Source organism: Paramisgurnus dabryanus, chromosome 2, assembly GCF_030506205.2.
Source record: "Paramisgurnus dabryanus chromosome 2, PD_genome_1.1, whole genome shotgun sequence".
In the NCBI taxonomy this organism is placed as follows: domain Eukaryota; kingdom Metazoa; phylum Chordata; class Actinopteri; order Cypriniformes; family Cobitidae; genus Paramisgurnus; species Paramisgurnus dabryanus.
The window spans coordinates 55,741,114-55,757,255 of record NC_133338.1 but is presented as its reverse complement, the minus strand read 5'-3'; the positions used below and the strand labels follow the sequence as shown (position 1 = coordinate 55,757,255).

The window sequence follows — 16,142 nt, the reverse complement described above, 5'->3', positions numbered from 1 at the left end:
CCCCCATATTGGACCTTGCAAGAACGATCTAGAAACAAACCGAAGTAAACAGAAAAGCTGTGGCATTTCTAAAAAGCACACTAATATTCATATTTCATGTTATATCAAGCACTGGATAGAAATATTAATGTTATAGAATTTTCTAACAAAAACATCTCAGTTCCACCGTTGTGTTTTAGGACAGTCCTGTCCTGTCCAATATGGTGCCAAAAGTGGCTTAAGGGACAGGTAATTGCGTCAAATTTACTTTCCATGCTCAGCTGTTCACATTTATATTGTTTTATATATTTCTTTTGTCAGACAAAGAACGTGTAGGTTTTTGTGTGTGTTACAAATGTAATTTAGTTGTACAGACATACTGTATCCAGTCTGTGATATGATGAAACTGTGTTCTTCTATGTTGTGAATGCTGGCCAGATCTGATCTTTCTTTGTGACACTCGGCCAAAGCATCACTCCACGTCTTATTTGTGCGCTGCAGATAATAACAGTGACCGGCGTACGGCACCCACGCCACTGGACAGAAGTTAGGCAGATCTACACCTGAGAGAGAGAGCGAGAGAGAGAGAGAGAGAGAGAGAGAGAGAGAGAGAGACAGTACTTTTATTTTACCTCTCATCTGCCTCCATAAATGTACATTTGTATACTTCATATGTTTATATTTCAAAGTCAACTTTATATTGTAAATATCCTCTGATTCTATTTTATTTTGCAGTAGTACTTCATCGATCACCCAGCACCTTAGCTTAATTGCACCTTAATGTTTGTTAATATTGTGTTATTGTATGTTTCTTGTTTTATGTATAATGCTTTGGCAATATTGTAAGTGACACAATCATGCCAATAAAGTTCTTTAAATTGAAATTGAAATTGAAATTGAGAGAGAGAGAGAGAGAGAGAGAGAGAGAGAGAGAGAGAGAAACATATAACATTAACTGAATATGGGCTGTGTGTGTTCCCACAAAACTAATAAATAGGGGTGACCCCGAATAGTCGAAGATTCGATGCATCGATAGGAGAAGCCTGATTCGACTACCAATCTCATAGTCGAATCGTCGCAGATGTGTTATGAAATGAGGATCATTCAATTTTGGCCGTATATGGGTGCACACATTATCTGATTTCACATATAACAGCTTTCTCAAAATATATTAATATACTGCATATTATGATAATGCTGCAAATAATATGTGAAGTAGCAGCTTTCAATAAATATTTTTAAAATGCGTTAATAAATCCAACAACCCCTGTGTCCGGGCTTCACGTCCATAAGAGGTCTCTATGTTAATAAAGCCTTGCCTCTTTGTTTCGACATTTAAAAGACAAAGCTGGCAAATTCAACTATGACTTTCGTTCTTTTAATAATTTCTATATTTTATTTTATATCACTTTGGGTTATCTGATTTAACTATTTGGCTTGTGTTTTGTTTCCGTGCACTTGAGGCATTTTGCATATTTGTTCTGCACTTTGTTACTTCTGACCTTATTTTATTTAAAAAAAATTTATTTATTATAAACGTAAATTCCGATCTAATTTAAGTCTGTAAATTTTGAATAGCTTTTAGTTGTATCAATGTTGCATACTGCGTGCTGGCCATGCTTGCGTATGTAATTTAGCCGAACGGGCTAGGTGCTCTGCGTCTCATATTTAGGAGTTCATCAAACTAAACATTAAAAAACTGATGTTTTTCGACGAGTATAAGTTTTTAAAATGTATTTAAAACAGAGTGGTTATATTGTCTATCTTAAAGTTAAACTACAAAACAGGTAAGCCATTTTTTTTTTCGGTGATGAAACGGAAACTAGTATCTGCACCGAACCTATTTCTGCCTGACACGAATGTCTTTCTTGTGATTTAATATTATGGTCAGTCGGTGTTCACTTTCAAATGATAGCAAAGAGATTCCTGAAATAAATAATATCATCCGGTCTTTCTGTATCTAAAGTGAATACAGAGATGATCAAAGTCAAAGCAAGCAAGCAGGTATTTCTGTGCTAAATAATAACGCGTAGTGTCTATAAAATCATTAATTTCAGTGTTTTTCTTGTTATAAATTAAAGTTTAATGAATTGTATATAAAGATTAGTTTTTATCATTTACAGTCACAATCACAAATTATTTGTCTTTTCTAATTTGTCGGGTTTTTTTTGGTCATGACTGCTTTGACGCGCTATCTCCAAATTAAATGAAAACACTTAATTGTAGCCGGAGTTTCCAAGGCAGGATCACCTTTGCTATTTTTTAGGTTTAGTTATCAAAATGTATTTTTGTGTGTTTTTCTTTAGATCGTGGCTTTAAAATGTTATGATGAATAATTAAACAAATGTTGCCTTACATTTTACCTTAAAATATATATATATAAATGCATCGTCAGTTTTGTCTTCGTTTATTACTTGAAAGACAGTGTTGGTCACATCAGACAGTTGTTTATGTGTGCTGCTTGTGAAAGAAAATAAAAGTTACCAATTTGTACCTGGTCTGGCCCCCTCCAAACCCATGAACACAAACATAGATGATTCGACTATCGGTCGACTATGGAAAGATTCGAAGATTCTGATTTGAATATGTAAATCCTTAGTCGAGGACACCCCTACTAATAAAAGAGGTATTATATGGTGTACTACAGGGATCAGTTCTAGGCCCTATCCTCTTCTGGTTATTGCATCTACATTTAGTTATTTAGCAGACGCTTTTTTCCAAAGTGAGTTACAAATGTAACAATAGAAGCAATTACAGCAACACAAGAACCGCAATACATCAAGGCTACGACATTAAACATAGCCAAGGTTTTTTTGACAGAGAATGTAGAGATAAGACTAGAAAAAAGAAACGATAACAGCAAGTGAGGTGTTGGCAGAATTTTTTTGTAGTATTTTTGTCTTGTTTTCTATAAAAATATCTAAACATTCTTAAAATAAGATGCTTTTTCTTGATGAGCAAAACAATCCAAGAAAATAAGTCTAGTTTTTAAACCAAAAATATCAAATTTAAGTGATTTTGTGCATAAAACAAGCAAAAAAATCTGCCAATGGGGTAAGCTAATTTTTCTTGATTTTTTCTTAAATTTAGTGTTTAAGAAAATGTTTCTAGATTTTTTTTGCTTACCCAATTGGCAGATTTTTTTTGCTTGTTTTATGCACAAAATCACTTAAATTTGATATTTTTGGTCTAAAAACTAGACTTATTTTCCTGGGTCATTTTTCTCATCAGGAAAAAGCATCTTAATTTAAAGGACAAGTTGGGTATTTTAGACTTAAATACCTGTTTTCAGATTGTTTATGGTGAAATAGAATGGTTTTGACTGAAATTTCGACATTTGCGGCTGCCCTGAGAATTTTTGCGTGTTTGTGTTTCACCTCACACCTCTACAATGGGTTTAATGGTGCACTGGAACAATCCTTCCTAAAATGCATTAAACTTTTGTTTACAAAGACGTGAAACTCACAGAGTGGTCAGGGGTGTTCACTGATATGCTCACACAAAAATCGCTCCAAAAGACGCATTCCAACAGGTTTTATCATAGTTTTTACCAACTCCATTGACTTGTATTAGATGTCCTGTGAGGTACGGTATTACTCCGCGCCGAGAACTTTGTTTCTATTCTTGCAATTGGCAAAGGCGGATTAGCGCCACCACCTGGCCTGGAGTGTTTATTATTCAAGCTCTAAGCGGAAGAATGTACGGGTGTGAGGCGTTTGGAAAAATAGGTCCACAAGTTAACAACGAATGCTAAAACAGCTGAACTTGTCCTTTAAGAATTTTTTTATATTTTTACTGAAAGCAAGACAAAAATACTAAGTAAGAAAGTTTTTAATTTTTTGAAGTGTAAGCAATTGAAGGTAAGGGGGTGCTGACCCAATGGTGATTTTAAAGGCCAGGAGCAGAGGTTTGAATTTGATGCGAACTGCTATAGGAAGCCAGTGTAAACTGACAAAGAGAGGAGTGACATGCGCCCTCTTTGGTTGTACATGCTTTCTCAAGGAGACATTATTAGGAAACATAATATCAGCTTTCATTGTTATGCTGACAATGTCCAGCTTTAAATTTCCTCTGAACCTCTCGAAACCAACTCCTTTTCTAGGCCAGGGGTTCTCAAAGTGGGGTCCGCTAGTGGGGACCCCTAGTTGTCCGTGATCCATACCCAGGGTGTTCGCAAGATAAATTGCTATAAATAATACAATTGTGCTGTATTATTAAATAGGGCTTTAAAAAGTGCTAAATTAAAAGTTCTTCACAGCAATGTCGGTAACGCTTTAGATTACAGCCTGGAAAGTACTGGGTAAGTACAGCGAATTTACAGCGTATGTTTCTGTAATTATAGTTTACTTATGAAGTACGTACGTGTAATTATAAGGGAACAATTTATAATATTTGGGGAATAAAGGGGTAACAACCAGGAAAAATACAAATAATATATGCAGTAAAGTACTGCGTAAGTACAGCGAATTTATAGCATACATTTCTGTAATTATAGTGTACTTATACAGTAAATACATGTAATTTTAAGGGAACAATTAATAATATTTTCGTAACAAAGGGGTAACAAGTGCCACTTTAATTTACAGCCCGCAGATGTTGTATTTACTCTTTAACTACGTGAAACAAGAGGGTAACAAGTGCCACTTTAATTTACAGCCCGCAGATGTTGTATTTACTCTGTAACTACGTGAAACAAGGGGGTAACAAGTGCCACTTTAATTTACAGCCCGCAGATTCTGTACTTACTTTGTAACTACGTGAAACAAGGGGGTAAAACATTTCGACTTAGACTGTAACAACACAAAACAGTAACTACAGAAAATACACTCTTAGAAAGGATGTGTTAATTTTTTACACATCTTTGTGTGTTACGTTTTTAACACATTATGTGTAATTTTAACACATTATATATCATTTTGTGTTGATTTTGTGTTAAAATATAACACAAGTTGTGTTAAAATATAACACAAGTTGTGTTAAAATATAACACAAGTTGTGTTAAAATATAACACAAAATGTGTTGTTTCCATAATAACACAGAGATGGGTGGATTTTGGGACAACGCATTTAGTGTGTCGTCCCAGAATCAACACTAATGTGTTGTTTTTAACACATTTGTTCTAAGAGTGTAGCTCTAGTTTTGCTTGCTTTGTTTTCACCAAAGTTGCCTTGCCTATTTTTAATTTTGCTTGATGACCCAACAAATTCCTGTACTCTTTTTCTTTCTTAAGGTATGTAACCTTTATTGAAAATTCTAAATAAATTGTATCGTACTAATAAATAGCATAAACACATTAACTGAATTTTAAGTTTTGTTTAGTAATCAAAAATACTTACTGCATATATTATTTGTATTTTTCCTGGTTGTTACCCCTTTGTTCCCCAACTATTATAAATTGTTCCCTTGTAATTACACATACGTACTTCATAAGTATACTATAATTACAGAAACATACGCTGTAAATTCGCTGTACTTACGCAGTACTTCACTGCATATATTATTTGTATTTTTCCTGGTTGTTACCCCTTTATTCCCCAAATATTATAAATTGTTCCCTTATAATTACACGTACGTACTTCATAAGTAAACTATAATTACAGAAACATACGCTGTAAATTCGCTGTACTTACGTAGTACTTTCCGGGCTGTAATCTAAAGCGTTACCGCAATGTCATACAGAGGTATTCAACAGGTGGGCCGCAGTCTGGACACAGACTGTGAGATACAAACAACCATTTAAAAAATTTCCTTTTTTTGAGTTTGAAATGAGTAGCATGCCAAAAACAACGGTCAATCGCGCGTTCAGCAATTATCTTTTGATTTAATATATTTGTATATAGTCCCAAACGAGCTTCATTTAGGAAACCTGAAATTGTGTGTGCCTGTTGTTTCTCTCTTGCCCTACATTAAGAGCTGCAGATGACGTGCTTATTTTATCAACAGTTAAAATAGTATTAATCAGCATGTGCAAGTTAAGTTAACGACCCAAGAAAATAAGTCTTGTTTTTAGATGAAAAATATAAAATTGAAGTGATTTTGTGCATAAAAAAATCTGCCAATGGGGTATAGATTTAATATTTTTGGACTAAAAACTAGACTTATGTTCTTAGGTTGTTTTCCTCATCAAGAAAATACATCTTAATTTAAGAATTTTTAGATATTTTTACTGAAAACAAGACAAAATACTAAGTAAATTCTTTCTTGAAAGTAATTTTTTCCAGTGTTGTATCATTGTTTGTATGGCTCTCTAGCAGCAGCAAGTGACTTGTTATGCAGATAAGTTGCAGACGTTGTATTCCTTGGTTGTATTCCTTAACACCTTCTGAGTGAAACAAACAGCAGTGTGTCAGGTTTGTGTACGCTTCCAGGCGGACTTCCACATGGCGTTTGTATTTTTGTGTGCGGCTCTTCATCCTCAACCCATCCCTAGGAAGCTTTTTTCTTCTTGTTACATTGGCAGGTGTCATTTTAGTGAAATGTTACAGATATACTGCCGTCTGCTATACCGGAGTTGAATGTAGCAAACATCAAATACACTAATGTGGGATTTATTATAGAAAGACTAAAAATACGGGAGAAATACAGGAAATTGTTTAGACGGGAAGATGGCGGGGATTAATGGTAAAATACGGGAGAAATCCCGGGAAAACAAAGGGTTGACAGGTATGAATATTTATGGCTATGAGAATGTGGTGAAAAGATTAAAAAAAACTAAAAACAAGATAATATGATATGTGGGGAAAATATGAGTATTACCAGCGAGGCTGAGCATTATAAACATAAGTTATTTGGTGAACGTAAAGCATTTGTAATAATAAATATAATTCATGTAATGGGTGTGTGTGTGTGTGTGTGTGTGTGTGTGTATGTTCATGTTTATTACATCATAGTTTGGAATACATAGCAAAGAGTTGTCTTATGACTCAAACTAAAATCCACTTTTGCTTTGTGTGTTTTTTCCTTATGATAAATAGGCTTTCAGCTGACACAGATGAGGACTGGAATCTGGAGTCTATTCATAAGCGACCACATTCAAAATAACAAGTATTTTGTTATAGACCTTAGGGTTTAAGAGCTGCAGACGTTTTAGTTTGGGTTTGTCGTTTTTCAGAAAATGCTCAAAAATAGGGATGCCAGCATAACAGGCTAATGACATCTATACATATATAATATAATACCATTCAGAAAAAAGGTTCAAAAGCTGTTATTGTCTTTATGGTGTCTTTATGGAACCATGCAGCCACAAATGGTTAATCTATGTACCTGTTGAAGGTGTGATATCTGTTGAATTTCCCTTGCGGCAAATGTAACCTAACTTCTTACTGCAGGCCAGACTTTCCCATTTGGATGCTTTACCAGCGTTTAATGCAGCACAGTTAAGGCCCGGCTCCAGAGAGGGATTACCTACAGGAATATAAGATGACATCCAAACAATAAAAACACTGCTCTTAAATACCTCTCAGATCTATTACAGCCATCCAGCCATCTATTACATCCAGATCACTTAGGTCTGCTGGGCAACTGCTTTTAGTTTCCCCCAATGCAAGATTAAAGAGCAGAGGTGGCTGTGCCTTTGCAGTAGCAGCCCCGAAACTCTGGAATAATTTACCTTCGTACATTAGGCAGGCACCTTCACTTGCTGTTTTTAAATCTCATTTAAAAACATATTTGTATAGTGCAGCATATAAAGCAGTATCAGAGTTACCTGTTAGGAGTTCTTTTTAAGTGTGTGTTACTGATTATTATTGTTTTTATTGCATATTTTATTGTGTTTTTATTTTATTTTATTTTTATTTTATTTTATTCTTTTTATTTAATTCTGTTTATTTTATACTGTATGTACAGCACTTTGGTGAACACCTGCTGTTTTAAAAAGGTGCTCTATAAATAAACTTTGATTTGATTTGAAAACATTTACATCTAAACCATTGATCTGCTTTTCAACTGGGATCATGAATAATATTCACTGTGTTTCCTTACAGAAAAATCCCAAGTGTTAAATTAACACTGCTTTGTGTTTATATGGGTCCACACTACATAGTGTTAAAAAGTAACACTGAAGCAGAGTTAAAGGGACATTTTCCAACTCTCCTAGAGTTAAAAATGTGAATATTATGCAACGCTTGAAAATAGTCCCCTGCTATTGAAAGTTACCAAGGGAACTATTTTCGGGCAGTGCATAATATCACTACACCTGCTACAGCCATGTTATAGGAGCAAAGTCCATTATTATTAATCCAGAATGGGAGTATAGTTCCTAGCAATATCGACCTAGGAAATCACAACTTTTAATTTTCTGTCGGTCTTAGTACACAAACTACATAAGAATCAAGTTTTAAATAGGAAAAATATCTAAAGTCTTTGGTTATTTTTTAGCGTGATGCTTATGGTTTAATCAGATTCAATGGATTATGCTAAGCTTTGCTAAAAGTGCTACCGCTAGACCCGGTGATCCAAAACGGTAAAAATCAAATGTTTGGGGAGCTGGTAAATTTTCAAAATAAGTGGAATGTCCCTTTAAAAGCTGCAATTTGTGACTTTATCCTCTCTATCAAAATATCTGTTTAATACTTACTTGTAGATATATTTATTAACTTAGGTTTAGATGTTGGCTTTGTTTTATTTAAAGTCGTCATTGTGGTGATCAGTGTTTGTGTTAGTTGGACTCTTGATTTTAGCTTATTTGTTTTTTTTCTGGCTGCTATAACATTTTGTGTTTAGAGCATATGTGTTATGGCGAAGAAGAGACCATGTTGCAGTTCTATTATGGTGATTGATACATAATGTCAAACATCATCATCTATAAAGTGTTTGCTCACTCATCAGAAGTATCTTTCTCTCTCAGTAATGTGATACTACAGTATGAGATCCAGCACTCTCATAGCAGTTTGTCATTCTAAAGATTTTGAAAGAATGTATATTTAAATATTAACCATGGTGTAATTTAAAGACACAAACAGCAAGACAAGTATGAAACACAACAATGGTAACAAAGAAAACTGTCAAAATGTTCATTATTTACGTATTTATGCCGCAGTGCATTCTGGGAGTTTTGGATGAGATTTGTAATTTGTTGATATCCAGCATGCATTTCAGCATGAAGCTTTTCATTTTATTGTCACCATTATTAACATCCATACTCTGATTCTTAATGTGTGTGTGTCTAAATTAGACAACATTAAATTTTTTACTCTCCGTGTTTCAAAATTTTCCAGAATGCCAAACTGATATAAGAGTGCCAGATCTCATACTTTAGTATCACATTATTGACAAAAAAATATTCTTTTTTTTGTCGCAACAAACATGTATTAAACACACAAAGTTATAGCAGCCAGAAAAAAAATAAACAAGCTAATAATAAAGAGTCCAACTAACACAAACACTGATCACCATAATGGTTACTTGACATAAAACAAAGCCAACATCTAAACCTAAGTTCATAAATAACTCTTATTGTAAAATGCAATTTTAGGTTTCAAACAGAGATGGCAATAGAGACGATAACGTCACAGATTGCTTTATAACACTCTGTAGTGTGGACCTATATAAAAAATGAGCATTGTTAATTTAACACTGGGGATTTTGCCGTGTCATGAATGTTTGTTACCAGGAGCCCAGTTGAGATATCTGAATGGGTTTCCATTACTCCATTGCCATCCACTGTCAAAGTCAAGACTGTTGAGACCGATCCATAAAGCTGAACCCAAGAGATCTGTCAAGCCTGAAATATAAAATTCATGAAATGCTGTTTTGTTAAGTGAATGAAATCATTTAAGTTGAGGACAATAGTGGGATCTGTGTACCTGATATATAAGACTGTTCATGTAGTTCTGATATACTGAGAAGATCTGCACCTTGTTGTTGGCAGCTGGCTCGAGCTTGATGCCAGGTCAGTGCTGATTGTGTGTTTCTCTGATATAATACACCAGTTACTGGATCACTGTCCCATCCTGAGACGCCTATTGAGTCAAACAATAATTCAAATTATAATCAGCTTTAAAAGCTTCACGTGCTTTTGCATGCATTTTATCGTTATATTTGCTGTATTTTATTTATGGTCTTACGTTTGGCTGGACAGAGGCCCCATTTCTTGTCTGTATCATAATCTGTCTCAGTTGAACACCACAGTTTGCCGTCTGATCTTCCCTCCATGATGCACTCAGCGTACCACTTGTCATTAAACTTAAAGGGAAACTGACATGGCTTTCCGAATGAATTCCCATCCAGAGTATAAATCTCTACAGGACACAAAATTAGAGGAAACTGAGAGAAATAATGATGAAGGAAACAAATGAATCTCCATTTATGGGTTGTGACTCTGATTGTTTTTTTCTGATGTGGGCAGCAGGGCAACAAACAATGCTAAATATATAATGCAACTATGTATTTACTATAACCTAAAAGTAAAGTAAAAAAATAAATGTATAGCACTTTTTACGTTTCATTACTTTAAATAAACCTCAGGGAAACTATTAAATATATAGCATATACAGTGCACGGCATAAATGAGTACACCCCCTTTGAAAATTAAGATTTTTCTCAATTTGTTAGTAAATATGAGACCAATTTGCTTTCTTTTTACAAAACAGTTTTATTAAGCATTTATTTTTATTAACAGAAGAGTAAAAGTCACTGACCATCTTGAGGACACAAAAAAATAACTAATTTAAATCAAATGGGGTGATGCAAAAATGAGTACTCCCTGATGAATATGTTAGCAAAAAAAAATTATAAAGTGTAATTAACAGGAATTCACTAGGAAATGATGAATATAATGAATCATCACTGCAGGTGGCCTCAGGATAACTGGCAATTGAGGGTATTTAAGAGAGAAAATCCAATCTCATGTAATGGTGGCAGAATAGACCCACATGGTAAAGAAATGTCTCAAAACATGAGAAATAAAAGAATTTGTTTCAAGATAATTAGTTAAGCATTGCTAATAAGTTTGAATACTGTCACCAAAGGGATCCAAAAATTAAAAAAGGATGGCTTTGTGAGAAGCTCTCTGTGATGTCCAAGACGTTTACTGAAGTTAACACCTCGTCAAGAGTGTTTTGTGATGAGAGATATTGAAAAAAAATCATCATGCAAGTTCAGCACAGTTGGCTAAATCATAAGAAAGTCAAGTTGGGTTGTTTCCTGTGACACCACACGATGGAGGTATAGTGCAAAGGAGAGGCATGCATGGCTGTTATTCATAGAGGAAGCCACTGGTAAAGCCAATGCACAAAAAGCCTTTTGCTAGAGCTCATATTTAGAAAGGTAAAGACTATTGGGTCTCTAGCTCTCTATACTTTGGAGTAATGAGACAAAGATTAATCTTTGTGGCTCTGAGGTGTTCCAAACTTCATGGTGTTGCAAAGGTGAGGAGTACAATAAGAAAATGCATGGTACATAAAGTAAAGCATGGTGGTGGCAGTGCTCTTCTGTGGGCTTGCATGAGTGCTGCAGGTGTTGGAGAGTTGGATTTTATAGATGGCATCATGAATACACAGATGTACTGTGAAATATTTAAAGAGAAGATGCTACCATCACTCTGTGCCCTTGTTTAATGGGCAATCTTTTAACATGATTGCAACCCAAAACACACATCTAAGGTCACTAATTCATTTTAGAAGAAGCACAGGGTAAAAGTGATCCAGACCTCAATCCAGGTTGAGGTGTGGGGAGTTTTAAAAAGACAATCAGAACGTCATTTTCCATTCAGGATCTGAAAGAGGTTATTGTTCAAGAATGGAGAATTAAAGATGTAACTGTATTTTGTCAACTTCAATGTCTAGGAGAATTAGTGCCAAATATACCAAATATTTGATTGCTTTTTTTAAAGAATCTTTGTAGGGTGTACTCATTTTTGCATCACCTTATTTGATTTAAATGTGTTGTTTTTCATATCCTTAAGGTGGTAAGTGACTTTCACTCTTATGTTAAGGAACATAAATGTTTTATAAAACTGGTGTGTAAAAATACAGCAAATTGGTCTCATATTTACCAACAAATGTAGAAAAATCTTAATTTTCAAAGGGGGTGTACTCATTTATGCTGTGCACTGTATATATTATTATTGCAAATGTTACTGTCCTCATAAATAAATTATAATCTAATAAAATGGTATGTACTTTTTCATTGGCTACCAAACATTTTGTCAAGTAATATGATAAATATAAAACATCATATTAAACTTGACATGCCTTTTAATGTCATTTACATGAAAATTACATAAGAAAAAATCTACATGATCTCACAAAATTCCGTGAAATAGTCAGGCATTATTTTGCTCAGTTTTGCGTGACATTGTCACCTATTTCCATCATATTACGTGCCCCTGACACGACTTTCTTTTCCGTGACAGTTTCACGTATTGGTTACTGTGTGCAGTGGAGTCAGTATTTGTATCTGTATTTGTATCTGTAACCATCTCAAAATTATTTGTATCTGTATTTGTATTCGGATGGAACCGAAAGTGGGCGGGTCTTAAACCGGAAGTTTGTCATATTACATGAAAATGGCATTTTAAAAGAATTTTTGCTTTATTATAATTATAACTTAAATAACTGTAAATATTTATTTAAAAATAATATTACAAAATTGGAATCAAAAAGACAAATAATTTGATTCTCTCTTTGATTAATAATAGGCATGGAAAACAAACTTCTCATTTTCAAAGCCTCATATAGCTTGTGCCTATGTGCGTTGAACTTGAGAGCGCATCACCTTTAAGCGTTACAAATGTGACCCATTCTGTCTAAATGAGTGGGAGGGTTTCAGAAAAAATACAGTAAGTAGCTTACATTAATCCCTCGTCTAGCGATTCAAATACTCTAGTAATTAAACATCTAAAAAATGATCGTTATTTCTACGTTTTCTGAGAGTAAAATGATTCACCTTCATGTCTGACATCTTGGTTTCGGTTTAAAAACATGCAGGAATTTGAAAATAAAATGCAGGACTTGCTTGATGTTTAAAGAGTTTTTAAGAGAGATAAATTCGGGACTGATTTATGTTAAAAAGTTATTAAGATCGACAAGACTCGCGCTGACTGACAGATCCGAAACGCAACGCATAGACAAGCAAGTACATGCACTGACAGAATAGTTCAAAAACATCTGTTTTGACAAGAATTTATGAAGGCATAATAAGCATTAAAACAAACTTGCTGAGCTCATTATTAACTATGTCCATACCTCGTTTGCGCGAACAGAACGAATTGTTTAAAAAAAACTTTCTCATTAATCTTCATCTAAATTAATAAATAATCAGATATTCGTTTAAAATTTCAAATAATGCTCTATTATTTAAAAAACAGTTTTGACTTAGTTCAAAACAAGCAAACATGATTTTAAACAATAAGGTAATTAGAAAGATTTAATTCAAATGTTTCAATTATTTACTTAATTTATTTTTATGTTAATTGCAATTTATGTCATAGTATTCTTCTGTTTAAATTTTGCTTTTAAAATGTTTTTATATTTTTTATATCTATTTACTTATTTATTTTATATTCACCTAGATTGACAATGAAGCGCTTTAACTTGAAGTAATTAAAAGATCATCTGTGACCGAAGTCACGGAGACACAGAGTTATTAACGAATATTTTATTATCAGAGTGCAGCATTTTATCAAGGTTCTCTGGTCTTGTGTAATTAAATAGAATAAAAAAACTAAAAGGGTCATTTTTTTCAGTTGGGTTAAAAGAAGTTTGAAATTAGCAGCGTTTTTAAACTAATTACAAAACAGCTGGCGTTTCTAAATAAGGGATGCGCAGAAAATGACATTCCGTGTCATTTTATAGATTGCACTCATTCACTTCACACACATATTATACGTGCTTTAAGGGGTTTATAATTTAGCGCTGTTCCAGTAAACACATGATTATGTCTGGCCGAATATTTTTTCTGTTATTCGGATGAATTCGTTATTCGTTTTGAAGCCATTATCCGTGCCCTTCCAAATAACGTATTCGGCTTCGGGCACATCCCTATTGGTTACTCAACTGTTTTTCCTATTTTTAAACAATTGTCGCTGCGGTTTGGGGTTAGATTTGCTGTTTGCGTTAGGATGTCACTTAATGTATTGGTTTATAAAAAAAAATTTTATACTTCCTAAACCATCGTCGCCTGACGTCAAGGTTAGAGTTGGGTTTGGGTAAGGATGTCATTTTATGTAACAGAAAGTTGTTCTAACCCCAAACCGAAGCGACAATTGTAAGAAAATAGGAAAAACAGTTGAGTAACCAATATGTGAAACTGTCACGGAAAAGAAAGTTGTGTCAGGGGCACGTAATATGGTGGAAATACGTGACAATGTCACGCAAAACTGAGCAAAATAATGCGTGACTATTTCACGTATTTTGTGAGATCAGGCTGGAAAAAATACATGAGGGCAGGACTTTAATTAAGCAATATCGCTCGAGTAGGAGTGTGATATAGCTCTATATCATCACGGCTGTGATTAGGCCAGACGGCCCAGTCCCGGAGTCAATCACAGCCGTGATGATATAGAGCTATATCACACGACCCCGAGAGCGATATTGCTTTTATACAACAGTTCGATGGCACACGTTTGAAAAACGAAAACTAGAAAACAACAAAGGAGTTATTTTAAAAGCCTAAAGGTACTTGAGGCAAGTGCTGTATCGTGAATAAGTAATGGCTGTTAGGCACGATGCGAAGTGGATACAGCACAGCCTCTCGTACCTTATTGCTTACGGATGTACCTTGATATCCATGAGAACACAGATTGTCTGTAGTCCCATAAATCTGCCAGCGACTCCAAGATCCGTTTCCCTTATACAGCATCATATTTGTCTCTTCTTTATTGCCGTAGTTCAGATGTAACGGTTGTCCCTTTAAGCCAAACAAGGTCTCATTCTTACATTCCCAGGTCTGGAGAGGACTGAGCTCTTTACAGGGCAGAAGGATAATTTTCACCCAGTCTTTAACGCTTTGAGCTCCCAAACAGAGTTTAAGAGAGACGCTGATAATTCTTGAAGAAGAAACCCATCGGAAACGCTGAGCGTCAGAAGATACATCACACGGTGCCGTCTGTATAACACTGGCATTAATAACATTCACACATCTGTTGTGATCCTCATTGTAGATGAGAAAAGAGCTGGAGTCTAAAGAAAAATAGATATCAGACAATGTCAAAGATATTTAATTACACTGACCAAGTCATTCGCTAAACCTGGAGTGCCACTGACATGCAGAACTCATGAAGCATCTATATTATTTATATCTACTGTATTTAGTTGAGAATGATGCTCAACCTCTAACACCACATCTAGATACATAGACAGATATTTGTCATTTTTTAATGTTACTGTAATAAAAAGTGAAATAAATTGAAGATATTAAATATTTAAGTGTCCATTACATAAAAGTAATATCTTACATGAAAAAATGTTGAAAAATAAACCAATGTACCTGTTTGACTGGATGGCTGTACTGCAGCATACAAACAAATCAAAACAAACAGTTGAAGACCAAACATCTTCATATCTGAACTTGTGATCCACACATAAAGAAATCCAGCGTGTGTTTGGGAAGTAAGAGACTTATAAACACTCTTGTTAAAGTTTCTATATGGTCATGTGGTTAAAGTGGTTCTGGTTTAAGAGTATGTCCAAAGTTTCTTCCTCATTTTAAAATCTTAGTGAGTTTTCCATTTTTCCTTCTATTAATTGATATACTGGTTTCTCCAAACAAAAGATTTAAGTAGATGATTAAGTGTCACAAAAGTTATTTCTAGAAAAATTCCCAGAATTACTTTTCCAGTAAATTCAATAATGTGCCGTTAACACACATAACGTGACATTTTTTTACAAGTACGATATCATTCACACACACTGCAAAGAATACACAGCATTTTTGTCAAATCAACATTTATTTTTATAATTCTTTAACTAAGTTAATATATTTCAAATAGTTTAAGTTATGAAAATAGAATCAAAAATGGCTACATGCCAACGCGTTTCAACTAAACAGTTTTCATCAGGGCAGGATGTTTTGTTGAAACGCGTTGGCATGTAGCCAAAAACTGCTCTGATGAAAACTGTTTCGTTGAAACGCGTTGGCATGTAGCCATTTTTGATTAAAGGCTTTTATATATTTATCAGGAGTGCCTCATTTTTCTATTTTCTTAATGTTATTATAGGCCCTT

The 16,142-nt window shown here is 34.3% G+C and overlaps 1 protein-coding gene across 1 annotated transcript in view; it reads right to left on the bottom strand.

Moving 5' to 3' along the window:
• Positions 1 to 15,556, bottom strand: part of LOC135743920 (macrophage mannose receptor 1-like) — a 68,750-nt gene extending 53,194 nt beyond the window's left edge. Inside the window, exons 1-7 of the mRNA XM_065261824.1 lie at positions 15,407 to 15,556; positions 14,698 to 15,099; positions 10,045 to 10,218; positions 9,784 to 9,939; positions 9,588 to 9,701; positions 7,244 to 7,384; positions 360 to 542 (exon numbers count right to left, since the gene is read on the bottom strand). Coding sequence (XP_065117896.1) covers positions 360 to 542; positions 7,244 to 7,384; positions 9,588 to 9,701; positions 9,784 to 9,939; positions 10,045 to 10,218; positions 14,698 to 15,099; positions 15,407 to 15,479 — 1,243 coding nt within the window. The 5' untranslated portion in view covers positions 15,480 to 15,556. The remainder of the gene's footprint in view (positions 1 to 359; positions 543 to 7,243; positions 7,385 to 9,587; positions 9,702 to 9,783; positions 9,940 to 10,044; positions 10,219 to 14,697; positions 15,100 to 15,406) is intronic.
• Positions 15,557 to 16,142: the final 586 nt, after the last annotated feature.